The following is a 13,760-nucleotide window of genomic DNA, read 5'->3' as shown; positions in this document are numbered from 1 at the left end:
TTTAAGAAACATAATTTAAAGGATTCATAATTCTCATAATCATCATTTCTGAGTATGAATTTTTTTCCCCTAATGTTAAACCATGTACTTGACTCATTTCTATGAATGTTGACCCTCAAAATAATAGTTACTTCACAATCAATCTATAAAATTATAGAATAATGGATATTACATATGAAAGATATTCAATTGTAAATTGTAATGTGCAATTAATTTTCATAGATATACATAACAATATGATGATGAAGAATTGTCTAACACACTACTTTAAAACTAATTTTAGAGTTAGGTTCATTTATAATTTTGTCATTCTTTTTTTCATAGAACTACGTTAGGTACTGAAACACATAGTAAACTGGCATATGAATTATTTTATGCCGTAGTTATGAGTAATAATCTAGCAAATATAGAATCAAACAACCATAAAGCATAATTTTCAAAAGTCAGAAGTTAAAGTCAAAAGATTCATCATCAAAGTTAGAATGAGAGGAGGAATAAGAAAAGAAATAGTAGGGGGCATGCAAAAAAAAAAGAAAGAAGATTATTTTCAAGTTGTTTACAATTTTCGATGCAGGTTTAAGGGGAATCAAACAGACTTAACTTCAATACAACACAGCTTAAGTAGCCATACTTAACATTTAAAAAAAAAAAATCTTCCATTCAATTTATTTTAAAAACGTTATTTTCATAAAAAAATAAATTACTTAAATGTTAAAGATTAGAAAATGTATTTTAACTCAAGTTCTCATCTTAAGGAGAGATACTAAAAAAAAATTTGGAACAAATAATACTTTGATAAACCTAAATTAAAATTTCAATGAACAGTTTAAAATAATAAAGTTTTTCTAAATGTAAGACTATCCTAATTAAAAAAAAACTTATTAATTTTTTTATCAACTAATATTTTTAAAACACGTTAGTATTTGCCTTAAAAAAATAAGGGTAAAAAGTTCGTTTGGCTTGACGTCACGTCACAAAGGGACACAGTTTCCTCCTTTTACTTAAAACAAAGCCATCCTCTTTCATTTCTCACTCCCACGCTCTCTTCCCTCTCCTTCCTCTTCAACTTCCACGTTCTTCTTTCTCTCTGTCCTTCGTCACCGTTGATATTCATTCACACATAAATATTACTTTTTTCTCAAAACCCAAAACTATTCGCTTCTGAGAACTGTTTAGAAGAAATAATGGGTAAGGCAACAAAGTGGTTTCGCGGGTTTTTCGGTCTCAAAAAAACAGAGTACACTGCCCCACCCGCCAAGCCTCCCAAAGAGAAACGCCGATGGAGCTTCGTTAAATCATACACTGAAAAAGACAACACCACTGCCGCCACGTGTCCACCACAAAGAAACAACAACAACCACGCCATGGCAGTAGCAGCAGCCACCGCTGCCGTGGCGGAAGCGGCGGTGGCTGCCGCCGAAGCCGCAGCCGTCGTGGTGAGACTAACAAGCAGCAGCGGTAGGTGCGCCGACGCTGGACCCACCAGGATTCGACAACATTGGGCTGCTGTTAGGATCCAAGCCGCTTTTCGAGGATGTTTGGTTCGTGTTCTTGACTACTATTACCAACATTCTTAATTTTTTATTGTTGTTGTTTAATTTCTCTGCTATTTACTCACAATTCTTTTTTTAGTTTTCTGGTCGTGTTGTTGTTGTTGAGCTGATTCCTTCCTTAGTTCTATTCTCTGTGTCACTGAGCTGTTCTGTTTTGTCTCTTTAAGTTCGGTGTTTAGTCAGATTTTTCGATCAGATATTAGTTATTAGTAAAATCTGATATATTCTCCATGATTGATGTGAAAAAAAAGTTACATAATTTTTTAGGGGTGAAATTTTTTTATGGATCAAGGGTGATGTACTGTGATGCTGGTACCATGTTGTGTACAAGGACAAGACAGTGGTGGTAGATTGCATGGGTAGGTGGTTATTACTCTTGTTCAATGTTGGGTTTCCCACTAGTGGCCAAATTGTATGTGAGGCGGTGTGCGACATGGTTCAATGCTTCTGCCCTGGCACATGAGAGATATTCTGTCTTTTTGGTAGAATAATGACATTGGGCTTTAGGCCTTTTGGTTTTGTGGGGACAGATACGAGTCTGAAGGGGGATTTGCTTCTTTAGAGTGAGGAAACGAAATATGTTTGATTTTGATGTTGCCTTTAGATGTGCTTGCATTGTAGTGTATGATTTTTCCAAGACTAATAAAACTATGGGGTTTTTCCATCTGCAAGCTCTGGGTTCCAAGGTGGACCCTCCTGCCCTTGCTCTTGGTTGACCATCTTAGTCGTAATGAGTAATGGAAGTTTTTTGTTTTTGTGTATCTAAACATGTAATACAGTTAAAAATAGAAAAAAAAAATGTATATTTTAAAAGTATGAAAATAATTTAATATTTTGTTTTTTATTTAACTTAAAATATTTAATAAAGTGCATTTTAATTCTGTCATACCAATGCTCGAGAATTTCGGTTTGGTTCAAGAATGAAATGAGATATTATCTGTTAAAAAATTAAATTTTAAAAAGTTCATTCTGATTTCATGAGTGCTTTAGTACAAGTTCTTCAATTTGTTCCTTGGTAATCTTCAATTTTAAGTTCTTACACGAATGCCATAACTTGGTCCTGAATTATGTCATTGGACTGTGTTACCATTCTCACATATTGTAATGAGACACCCGGTTGGAACTTAGGATCAATTTCCCTTTATTTTTTTTTAGATTGTTGTATTGTGGCAGTGTGTGCAGTCTTCATCTGATTTCTTATTAAGAGAATGCCATGAGACATTCACTGAGGCTTATCATTACCTGCTATAACTTGGAATGTAACCTTGTTGCGAATTGCGTTCAAGATATTATAACTCTGCTCAATGCTCATTGACTCTTTAATATTGAAACTGTTAGGCAAGGAGAGCACTGCGAGCATTAAAGGGATTGGTGAAGTTGCAGGCATTGGTGAGAGGTCACATTGAGAGGAAGCGCACAGCGGAGTGGCTGAAAAGAGTGCAAGTACTCTTACATGCACAGCCACAAGTTTCTGCAGGGTTGATCCTGCATGCCTCACCTTCGGGTTCAAAGTTATCTAGCCACCTCCATGTAAGTATTATTTGTAAATTACTACTTCCATTAGCCTCACTATCTTTTTTATTGTAGAATGAAAAATATTGCTTTTCTTTTGTTTTAAATATATAAATTTGACTTTGTCAATCAAGGTTGATGCACCAATATATAAGTTGATATGAGTAATCAAGACTAGGTTTGCACATGTGGAAGTTAACTCATTCTCTTGTTAACCAATATATCACACGGTTGAGCATCTTTTAAATTCGTCAATTAATGTATGTTGCATACATATTACTCTTGACTATTGTACACCAAAAAAGATATGATCATACAGTTTTCCGAATGACCATTTGCAGGGTCCAGAAACACCCGAAAAATTTGAAAGCCCTATCAGATCTAAGAGCATGAAACATGAGCACTCACCTATACTCAAGGTATTGTCTCGCCATAACTTACCCAACGATGGTGAATTTTGTGCATTATTAAATTCAAGTTGTATATATTTATGGAAGCATTTATGTCATTGTAGAGAAATGGCTCCAAATCCTGTGTCCAGATCAATGGCTATCAAGAGATGTGTGGGAGTAGATCAGAGAGTCAAGTGAATGAACAATCATGGAACTCAGGAAGATCATTGAATAGAACATACAGCTCCAATGATGAAAGAAATGACAGAGTTCTTGAAGTTGATTCTGGAAAACCACACTTCACAATAAAGCGCAGAAATCTCTCTTTCTCCACAGGTTCTGATCTTTATAGTAAGAGTTTGAACAGCACAAAGGAATCAACATCTCTTCAATCTGGTCAAAGTTCATGCTGTGAGGTTCAGTCTCACAGTTACACCTCACAAAAAGTGAATGAGGTTGAGGAGAGTCCATTCTGCACTGCTGACAATAGTCCACAATATTTATCTGCCACTTCTAAAGATGGTGGCTTCAAAAGAAGCCCTTTTACTCCTACTAAGAGTGATGGCTCTAGAAGCTACATTCGTGGTTACCCTGATTATCCAAGTTACATGGCATGCACTGAATCTTCAAAGGCAAAGGCCAGATCTCTGAGTGCACCAAAACAAAGACCTCAAAGTGAGAAGTCTGGTTCATCTAATAGATACTCACTTAATGGATTTGATATGTCAAGATTGGCCACACAAAGGGCAATGCAAGCAAGCTTCACCAACAAAGCATATCCAGGTTCTGGTCGTTTGGACAAGCTTGGTATGCCTGTGGGATACAGATTCTGATTGAGTTATGTTTATGTTAAGAGGGCTGTTATGTATCTTTTATTTTTCATAGTCTTAACATCTGATCTTGCTAACCAACCGGTTGTACTTTGAGCTTCCATTGCGAGTTTATGTGTAAGCATTAGAAATCTACAACCAAATTCAGTGCATACTACTAACTATCAAGTCATTTTTACTTGGATGAACTGCGTTAAAGGAATTGTTATCTTAGCCTTTCAAAAGCCTAAGACTTGTGTTTGTCAGTTACATTGCACACTTTATGCATTTTTTTTATCGGTAAAATCGAAGATGGGCATGGATAATGATTTCTTTTACTGTAAGATGGGCATAACTATCTGCCAACCAGGGGAATCTCAAGAAAGGAAGGCATTGGAGAGTGTGGTGAAGCTCAATTCTTCTTGGCCAGTGAACATAAATACCAAGAGAATCAGAATAAAATTTCCTTCGCCGGCGTGCATCCATTACTCGAATTCTGCAACATGTTATTAATAAAGATCTTATGAAAAATATTGGATTGGTTTGCAAATTAAAGTTATGGTCGTAATAGTCCCAAGATAGGTTTAATTAATTTGTACTACAGATATAATTTTTTAACCTTGAAATAAATCAAATAATTTAACCAGTTAGGACAAAAATATCAATCCTTTAACTAAAGTAGAATTGAATGCACTCAAATTTAACTATATATGAATTGACTTAGATTTGTAAATAATTAAAACAAAAAAATGTAAATGCAATCAGATTATTTTTGTATATCATTTTATTCTTAAATATACTCAACTCAAAAGGGTGTGTTATGAAATGTTTGGATTTGGGGTTGAGGGTAAACTAATTTTTAACAAGAGTGTTAAGATTTTGATTAGATGATACAAAACAAATAATATTGAAGTAGACTTTCATTTTAATCCTCGAATGATTTTAGAATCATTTTTTTTAGGGAAAAGAAACATCAATTTGGATTTTTGAAAAAAATTATTATATGGATTCAGTTTGCGAGAAATTTAAATAAAGACAGAAACCTCTATAAACATTTTTCTTGGTTTACTTAAGAGTACGTTGTAAAGTCTATAGATTGATACTTCCAATAAAGAAGTTTCTATCTCAAAGTCGTACAATTTTTTTTGAAAAAGCAAATGGCTTCGCCCGGACTCGAACCGGAGACCTTCAGTGTGTTAGACTGACGTGATAACCAACTACACCACGAAACCTTGATGCTTTGATTAGCCTTAAAGTTATATATCTTTATTTTAAATTTCTAAAGTATTAAAAATTAAAATTATATAAATTTTATGAGAGCTTCGCATATTGTATTATCTACAAATATATAATTAAATATAAATTAAATATGGTATTTTAATGTATACATTTTTATATCTATTTTATAATTATAATTATATTCTTAAGTTATTATTTTATCCTTATAATTATCTTCACAAGTCAATCCACTAACTTCTATTATAATTTTTTTATTTTTAAAAAACATATAAAAGAAGTTACAGATGAAGTGTATTTTTTTCCTAGTTAATTTAATCTTAAGATTAATTGAATATAATTCTAAAAAAGTTAAGAAGTAGCAAGGTATCGTGGTGTAGTTGGTTATCACGTCAGTCTAACACACTGAAGGTCTCTGGTTCGAATCCGGCGACGCCATTGTCTTTTGCTGTTTTTTTATTTTATTTTTGTGAAACGAATTTGCAACTTTTTCGTTGAAAATCATCAACCTATAGACTGTTTACGTGCTTTTAAGTAAACCGATGTAAAAAAAGATGTTTATATATGTTTCTGTCTCAGTGTATGATTATGATGTATATATGAAACTTGCCACGTGATGTATCATTTTCTCAGTATGACTGTATGATAATCTGGAAGCATTTGATTGGATACTACTAAATAAAAATTTAGATATGTTATAAAATATCATTGAATAAATACTTGACAAGTTATTTGGATATTATACCCATCAAGGTACAATTGCAATTCTATGATGTAGATGGTAAATTGATATCCAAGAGAAGGTAGAGGCAGGTGTCGCAAGTTGATGTCCCAACAAATGCAAAAAATACAAAGCTAACTTGGTATTGTCTTGCCATAACTTACCCATCAAGGTAGCTTTATTAATATTTTCTTTTGGTGTGTTTTCAATTCTAACAGACTCTATCAGTGGTTACACACTTATGTTCCTCTCTTACAATGTTTTAAGTTTTAACACTCAACTAACTCCCTTTATGTATAGTGGAATGTGACTTTCAAGTGTTAATTAATTATCTTTTACTGATCTGGAGGATACATTCACTTCAATGCTATTGGAAAATTCCATCTCTTTCATATGCGAGGCTCTCAAAAGCCACAAATAAATTTAAAGAAAATCACAATTCATTATTGGAATCGCAATTTCTAAAGTTTAAAAATTTCCATTGTCTTTTTCAACACTTCGTTATCAAGGTTACCAAAAGTCAACTCGTTATCTCCTAAAGCTTCTCCATTGGTTTCTAAATTCTAATGAGTATTGGGTGATAAAGAAACGGTACTAAACGCAAGAGGTTTTTCTAAATGCCTGACCCAATCTGAGTGATAAAGAAACGGTACCAACCACAAGAATTTTTTTTAAATGACCAACCCCTAAAGCACGAGATGATGGTTCTAATATCTTGAAAATGAAAGTATTATATTAAGATTTGGAACATAGTTATTCCCTCCATACTTGCTTTCACTTATTATGTGTTTTTTTATCGTTGAATTTCTAAGTCAAATAGATAGTGGAACATCAAGTTTTGAACATCCAGCATATGAATCTTTTTAAATGACTAGAAATCAATTTAGTTTGAATAAGTTATTGATGGTAAGATCATTCACCATTAAGAGAAAAAAATTTCTTCATTTGTAGCTTGTAACGATGTTATGTCTTTTACTTTTATAACATAAGAATCACTCAATGATTTGAGTAAAAATTTACTCTTGTGGCTGTAATAATTTGAGTATGTAAAATCCCTAACATTACAATTGGTTCTTGTTGGATTCTTGCTACTGAAGATTGCACCCCTGTAACAAACAATCACGGTCTGAATGGTTATTAGTTAGGCACCCTGATTATTTTTTTTTTTAATTTTTGTTTTCAAGTTACAGGTGATGTTGTCTTTACTACTTTGTTGTTAAGGTCCTGAAATTAGTACTAGTTAGTATCATGTCAAATCTGTATTTGTCAGTTCATGAGCTTTATTAATGATTTAAATCGTGGATTGGATAGTTTTGCCTCTTTGAAACACTTGTATTTACTTTTTTCTAATTTAAAATTTTGGCATGTGAAAATGTTTAAAATTACAAAATATTATATTTATTGCCTTGGATCTTGTCAAAGTTTGCAGAAAGTTAATACATTTGGATGCAGTAAGATGCAAGGGAATCTCCATCGATTGTTTTTCTGTTCCCTGTATTGTATTTTGTTTTGCTTTACATTTTTTTAATTTAATGTGTTATGATGGTGTTGAAGGTTCTGCAAGAAATACTCAATAGGTGGCGCAAACTTTTCTAAGTAGTTGGCACTTGGCAGTAGTTAATAAGACAAATTGTGGTGCCATCTATCCCAAGGCAAAACGTGCTGCAAAACGTACACCAAATTAGCTTCGGATACCATATACGTGGTGCATTTATCTCAAGGTATGCTGCTTCATTTGACTAAACGAATTGTTTTTTCTTTTTTAGGAAAACAACTTGTGTGTCGCTGAGTGGGCGTAGCTTAATTCATAAGACCAAGAAAGGAAAGGGGATATAAAGTGGCATCACAATTAACATGAAGTCTTGGACTAATCTCTAACCATAGAGATTTTCGTTGACTGCAGCAAACCTTTTCGGTCTTTTTCTCTTCTCATTTTCAGCAGCAACTAACCACCACATTCAAACATCGCAGACAACCTTTCTATATAGCTCATTAACTCTAATATCATGAAAAGTGATGTTTTTTTTTATAGACGAAACAGATAATTCAATGAGTTATGCTTGATTCATCATAGATTTGAACATTGAGATCATAACTAAATATACAGATAAAATATTTTCAAAAGTGGGAGTTATTGATCCAAGCTAAAACACAACATATTTATAGAAGCCGAAACATTGATGTATCAGTTAGCATCTGGACATAAAAAATATAAGGCTACATCAGCAGAACATTTCACTATCGGAAAAGTTAAAAATAATGACATCTCAGTTGCACTTAGGACCAGCTCATACAGCTTTAGCTGTCTCACGAACTAGAGAAAGCTTAGCCAATAGACCACACAACTGAAGATAAGAACCAACTCCATCACAAATTCTCATATGAGCAAAACCAGTTTCCTGCAATTTGAAAACTGTCAGCCAGATCCTTTATGTATGTATGTGTGTCTAAGCCAACGGATAATTAACTACCTTCATGAATTCCAATTTCAGGTACTCGGCCATATCATAATTTTTTATTATACGAAAGAGTGTCGTGATGATATCTGTGGGGGAATATCCCAAGTCATACAGTTGCTTGAGGCCTGAACAAGCTTCATCAAAATTCCCTTCAATCACATTACGCACCATATTCTTCACATGCAGTGGATGTGGCTGGTCACAAACCTGAAACCAACCATGGATTAAAAAAAAAGACAATGGTAAACAGTGAAAAACACAAATCAAAGATCATAGTTGATTCTAACCTTGAAAACATTTGCTTGGTTAACAAATTGGAACCCACTGTATGTTGCTTGCAAGTTATTCAATGCCTGTCTCATATCACCGTCAGCTGTGAAAATGATGGCTTCAAGTCCTTCAGGAACATAGGGAACCTTTAACAAGAACACAATTCAATATGTATTTCCTCAATATTATCGAAACCAAATAAATGGCAACCAGACTTATCAAATAGCAGCCATGGTGCTATGGCATGGCACTGTTCACATTGTGGCTCATGGCAGCTATAATGGAAATTCTAACAGATTTCACTAGTGATACTGATAAATAAGCAAGAATAATAATGAATTTAGAAGTAAAAAATTAATCAAATATATCAGCACTAATTACTAAAAAGCATATTTTCATGGCACACTAAAAACAGTTTTATAACCATAGAAGCTATTCCTGACCATTTCACCTTGCCAATGACAAGAATCTTTGAAAACAATTTATGATAAAGAACCAAAAATGGTGGGAACCTCATATATTAGGCCACCTTTTAAAAAACTAAAATGAGAAAATAAGAATGCATGCACATAACATATCTTCCTATAGCATTTAGTTGCCATAAATTATCTGCAAACCTTTTTACTACTATATCACATAGCAGCAACACAACCAAGGAGGCAAGTAATCAAATATTTTAGATCACGATTTTAAGCTCAAAAGGAATAAATGGCATTGGTTAGATACTATCAAATAACCAAACACCTTAAACTCATCAATTTACTTAAAAAGAATATTCTGCAAACCTCTGCCTATGGCTATAAATAGACTATTATTGGGCTAGCTAGCTTGTGTCTGAAAAACAAACCAAACAGACTGCTACATCATCTAAAGTCTCTCAAAAGAGATCAAATGACTTGAAGTCCCTCAAACGTAACAAAAAAAACCATCAAGTTTGTCGCCATGGGAAAATCAACTTGTTAAAATGTCATATTCTATTTCAAGAATTTTCAAATCAATATATCGCATATCATCCAAAAGACGCAGGTCAAAGTCCAAGTAGTGCATTTCTAAGGTCCAGTACATTACTAATCAGAAGAAAAACATTTTTTCAATAAAAAAGTGCCAATACTATTTGAATACCCTTCTATTTAGTTGACAGGGTGCAGCAAAAATATACAATAATCCTAATTAGTAAGCCTTCCAAAATCAAAATTCTTTATTTAGTTTTTTTTCCAAAATATACAACAATAATCATTGTACAGCACAGGATGAAAATTTCCCAGAGAGGAAGAAATGCAAAACTATAGTGGAGAAAGACCAAACAAGATGGGTAAAAGTCAAAAAGGAGGATACTTATATCAAAATTAAAAAGACAATACAGCATCAGATATGAAATTGGCAGATGCCATGAGAATAGATGAGAAGGCTAGGAAGCAGATGGAAAAAAATACAGAATTTTTTTTCTTCCAAATCAATAGCTTTCCCTTTTGATATCAAAGAATGAATTACAAAGAAAAATGAAAACAGAGTAGTGATTGTAATATTAGTCTAAACTCTAAAGTTTTAAGACAATCGAGTCAAGCAATTTCAACTGTGACATTTACAATAAAAAAATATAATCAAACACTACAAATGCTAGACCTATGCTCCTCTAACAAAGAGGAATACGACAAGCCTTGCCTTAAGACAGATGAAGGCAGGATAGAAATTTGAGGTACCTTCTCAGCTTGAACCACAACCATGAGACGACCAAGTATCTCTTGATCAGACAACCGTGAAAATCGCACAATGGCACATCTACTCTGAATGGGCTCAATAATCTTAGCTGAGGTATTGCAAGCAAGGGCAAACCGAGTGGTGTTTGAATATATCTCCATCGTCCTTCTCAATGCTTGTTGTGCCCCTGTGGTCATGCTGAATTAAGGAGGGGAAAGGAAAAAATTAAAACCCAGAGAAAATAACAGCAGGCAATGATATAGATACGAAGTATCCATCGGCCTTACCAATAAGCAATAACTAAACTCTGCCAGGAACCTAGTTGGCAGCTTTTAGTGGAGTCATAGTCTTCCTCCAACCACTTTTTTTTCATCCACAAAACTCAGAACTTAAGACTTGCTTAAGTGATCCAAGTTCAGTTCTACTCTAACCAACATAATGTTGGTATAAGAACATGCAACTAACACTGTTAACTGGATTAAATTAAATTACCATGAAAACTCACCTATCAGCTTCATCCAGTATCACTATCTTGTGCCTCCCCGGGGTCAGTGTGACTTTCTTCTGAGCAAACATCTTGATCTTGTTCCTCACAACATCAATTCCTCTATAACCAAAAGTGAAAGGATAAATTAACAGGAAATCGTCCAGAATTGAAAACTGAATCGAGAAATTACAAAAACGTACCTATCATCCGAAGCGTTTAGTTCGAGAACAGCTTCCTTGCAATTTGGTCCTCCGAGAAGCTCGTGCGCGAGGGCGAGAATGCTAGTTGTTTTGCCGGTTCCGGGAGGACCCTAAAATGAGAGGGTTAGAAATTAGGATAAAAAATTGAGAAAGAGGAAATAGTTAATTTAAGGGGTGAAATGAGAGACGTACGGATAAAATGAGATTGGGCATGTTGCCGTCGCGAGCGATGACTTGGAGCCTGGAGACGGCGTCCTCGTTGCCGACGATGTCGGCGACCTTGCTGGGACGGTACTTTTCTACCCATGGCACGTCGTAGGCGTTGCTTGATGATGACGATGACATGCTTCCGCCGACGAAGAACAAAGGGTTTCAGGTTTCAGACGAGAGCGGAGAATAAGCCTTTCCAAAGTCCAAACCCTATGTGCCTAAAACTACTTCAAACTTGGAGGGAATTTGTCCGAGTTTTTAGAGGGAAAAAACTTGTATGGCACATGACACTAAGCTAATTAAAATATAATATATAAATACATTAAAAACTTATAATATATAAAAATTTACATATTATAAAATTAATATCCGCGTATCACACATGACACTAAGCTAGTTATTGTTTTAAATACTACACTTAATACTTAATTTGATCTTTAAGTTTTATCAAAGTGTTCAATTGGATTCTCATATTTTTTAAAAATCTAATTAGGTCCTTAAATCTTTAAAAATACATCATTGTTGTCTTTTGGTCAATTTAGACAAACACCATTAAAAATGTGTCCCCTTCTCCTTTTCTTTATTGTATTAACACTCACAACCCCTCATTTAACATTGACGTACCATCCAAGATCATTGTGATTCCGCAGGCATCCATGAACCCAAAGAAGGCATGGGCATAGCTTAATCATATATAAGAAAAGAAACACTCAATAACAACATCAAGTCAACAAAATTCACAACAACACATTTTCAATCAACCAGTACTCATACAACATTAGATCTTCAATGGTCTACCATTGTAAAAACTGTTAATAACATAAAAAAGCAGCCTACATCAAGTTTTTCATAACATATCCAATGAAACAAAACTAAAGAATGAGCGCATAAAACAAGATCTGATGGTGAAAACACAGATTTGAATCGTAAGTCGAGGTCTAGGGCTCACAGGAGTGACATGTAGGTCTTTCTAGTGAGGAGATCGACAAAGCCGATAGTGTTGCGGGGGGCATTAGTGGCAATGAACTTGACGAAACCAACAGTTTCGTTGATGGCCAGACATGGCAATGGGGCGGGACGAGTACGGGTATTGTCTCCCCAATCTCTTACCTCGACTCTCCAACATATCCCCATACCCGTATCCGATACTGGACGAGTTTAAGTTTATTATCTCATCCCCGTACCCGTCGGGTACCCATTGAGTATCGGGTATCCCCGATCCCGTCCCATACTTGATTTAAATTAGAAAAAAAAATTGTAAAAAAAATATTAAAAATTTGATTTTAGAAAAATAAATTGATTGTTAAACATTTATTTTTAACTACTTATATATCAATAAATTTATTATAGCGCATGTGTCTACAAAAATTGTTAAGAAAATAATATTAAATTATGTAAAAATTCTAAAATAAAATTAACTTGTAATAAAAATTCTATGCCTTTTGATTAAATTATGCAAAAATTCTAAAGATTTTAAGTGGCAGGGTGAGTTCGAGTTCGGAGTCAGGACGGATCTAGTAATCCCATATCTCCCATATCCGTACTCGTACCCGACTTTTGGTTGTCAGGAAAAACCCGAACCCATACCCGGTCAACTCGGTATTACCCGTCAAAGTCGGGACGGATTCGGGGTTTTCTTGCCATGTCTATTGATGGCCATATGTACAACGTATGTTGTGCTTCAGACATAATAGGCAAGTGAACCTAGTCTAATATATAGAAAGAAAAAGTAAGTATAAGAGTTATCGTATCCACAAAAGGCTATGTGAAACATAAAGGGAATCAACAAATTTTACATGCGTTCGTTGCAATGAGTTGTCAATTTGTTGTGGTGAATGTGTGAAGTTTCAGTTTTTAGAAAAGAAATGTTCCATTGCAACGAGATGTCAATTCACTATGACGAAACTAAATTGTTTTTGGTTTTCAAACACATTTTTTGGAGCAAAAATGATATCAAACAGATGAAAGTATTGCTAAGATAAAATCCAAAGAATTCTTTATATGAAACTCGTTTCTAATCAGTATCCTAGTTTAATGCAACCAAAATGACTAATCATAATTCCTTAGCAATTAATCCTTGACTTCCAAGCTAAATTCCTAATTCCTTAGGTGATTTAGACCTACAAACTCAAAGTTAGATTAGTGAATATCTACAAATGCAAGTATTTGATGGATTCCTGACATCAAATCCTTGCACAATTTCAATTCAGATA

The 13,760-nt window shown here is 34.1% G+C and overlaps 2 protein-coding genes and 2 non-coding genes across 4 annotated transcripts; 2 read left to right on the top strand and 2 right to left on the bottom strand.

Annotated features, from left to right (window-relative positions):
- The first annotated feature begins 1,024 nt into the window (after positions 1-1,024).
- LOC114412068 (protein IQ-DOMAIN 14-like) lies at positions 1,025-4,517 on the top strand. Its single transcript, XM_028375837.1, has 4 exons — positions 1,025-1,541; positions 2,892-3,083; positions 3,407-3,484; positions 3,580-4,517. The coding sequence occupies exons 1-4, from the start codon at positions 1,185-1,187 to the stop codon at positions 4,288-4,290; spliced, it is 1,338 nt and encodes a 445-aa protein (XP_028231638.1). The 5' UTR covers positions 1,025-1,184; the 3' UTR covers positions 4,291-4,517.
- A 907-nt stretch (positions 4,518-5,424) lies between these two features.
- TRNAV-AAC lies at positions 5,425-5,498 on the bottom strand. Its single transcript has one exon. It is a non-coding gene; the product is annotated as a tRNA-Val (tRNA).
- Positions 5,499-5,867: 369 nt separating this feature from the next.
- On the top strand, positions 5,868-5,940 carry TRNAV-AAC. Its single transcript has one exon. It is a non-coding gene; the product is annotated as a tRNA-Val (tRNA).
- A 2,375-nt stretch (positions 5,941-8,315) lies between these two features.
- LOC114412067 (replication factor C subunit 2) lies at positions 8,316-11,802 on the bottom strand. The gene is made up of 7 exons (XM_028375836.1): positions 11,530-11,802; positions 11,338-11,447; positions 11,156-11,257; positions 10,653-10,848; positions 8,970-9,098; positions 8,695-8,889; positions 8,316-8,622 (listed from the first exon to the last, which is right to left on the bottom strand). Exons 1-7 carry the CDS (start codon positions 11,680-11,682, stop codon positions 8,512-8,514), a joined length of 996 nt encoding a protein of 331 aa, XP_028231637.1. The 5' UTR covers positions 11,683-11,802; the 3' UTR covers positions 8,316-8,511.
- Between the last annotated feature and the right edge of the window lie 1,958 nt (positions 11,803-13,760).

The sequence above is a fragment of the Glycine soja genome, chromosome 5 (assembly GCF_004193775.1).
Source record: "Glycine soja cultivar W05 chromosome 5, ASM419377v2, whole genome shotgun sequence".
In the NCBI taxonomy this organism is placed as follows: Eukaryota; Viridiplantae; Streptophyta; class Magnoliopsida; order Fabales; family Fabaceae; genus Glycine; species Glycine soja.
This window is presented reverse-complemented; position numbering and strand designations above follow the sequence as displayed.

What these genes read in the sequence shown, in the direction of transcription:
- LOC114412067 (XM_028375836.1), bottom strand. Translation starts at nt 11,682, where the DNA reads ATGTCATCGTCATCATCAAGCAACGCCTACGACGTGCCATGGGTAGAA. An exon ending in ACCAAGCAAATGTTTTCAAG is followed by an intron (nt 8,890 to 8,969) that starts GTTAGAATCAAC and finishes GGTTGGTTTCAG; the next exon opens with GTTTGTGACCAGCCACATCC. An exon ending in TGAAATTGGAATTCATGAAG is followed by an intron (nt 8,623 to 8,694) that starts GTAGTTAATTAT and finishes TTCAAATTGCAG; the next exon opens with GAAACTGGTTTTGCTCATAT.
- LOC114412068 (XM_028375837.1), top strand. Translation starts at nt 1,185, where the DNA reads ATGGGTAAGGCAACAAAGTGGTTTCGCGGGTTTTTCGGTCTCAAAAAA. An exon ending in CCGCTTTTCGAGGATGTTTG is followed by an intron (nt 1,542 to 2,891) that starts GTTCGTGTTCTT and finishes TGAAACTGTTAG; the next exon opens with GCAAGGAGAGCACTGCGAGC. An exon ending in AGTTATCTAGCCACCTCCAT is followed by an intron (nt 3,084 to 3,406) that starts GTAAGTATTATT and finishes GACCATTTGCAG; the next exon opens with GGTCCAGAAACACCCGAAAA.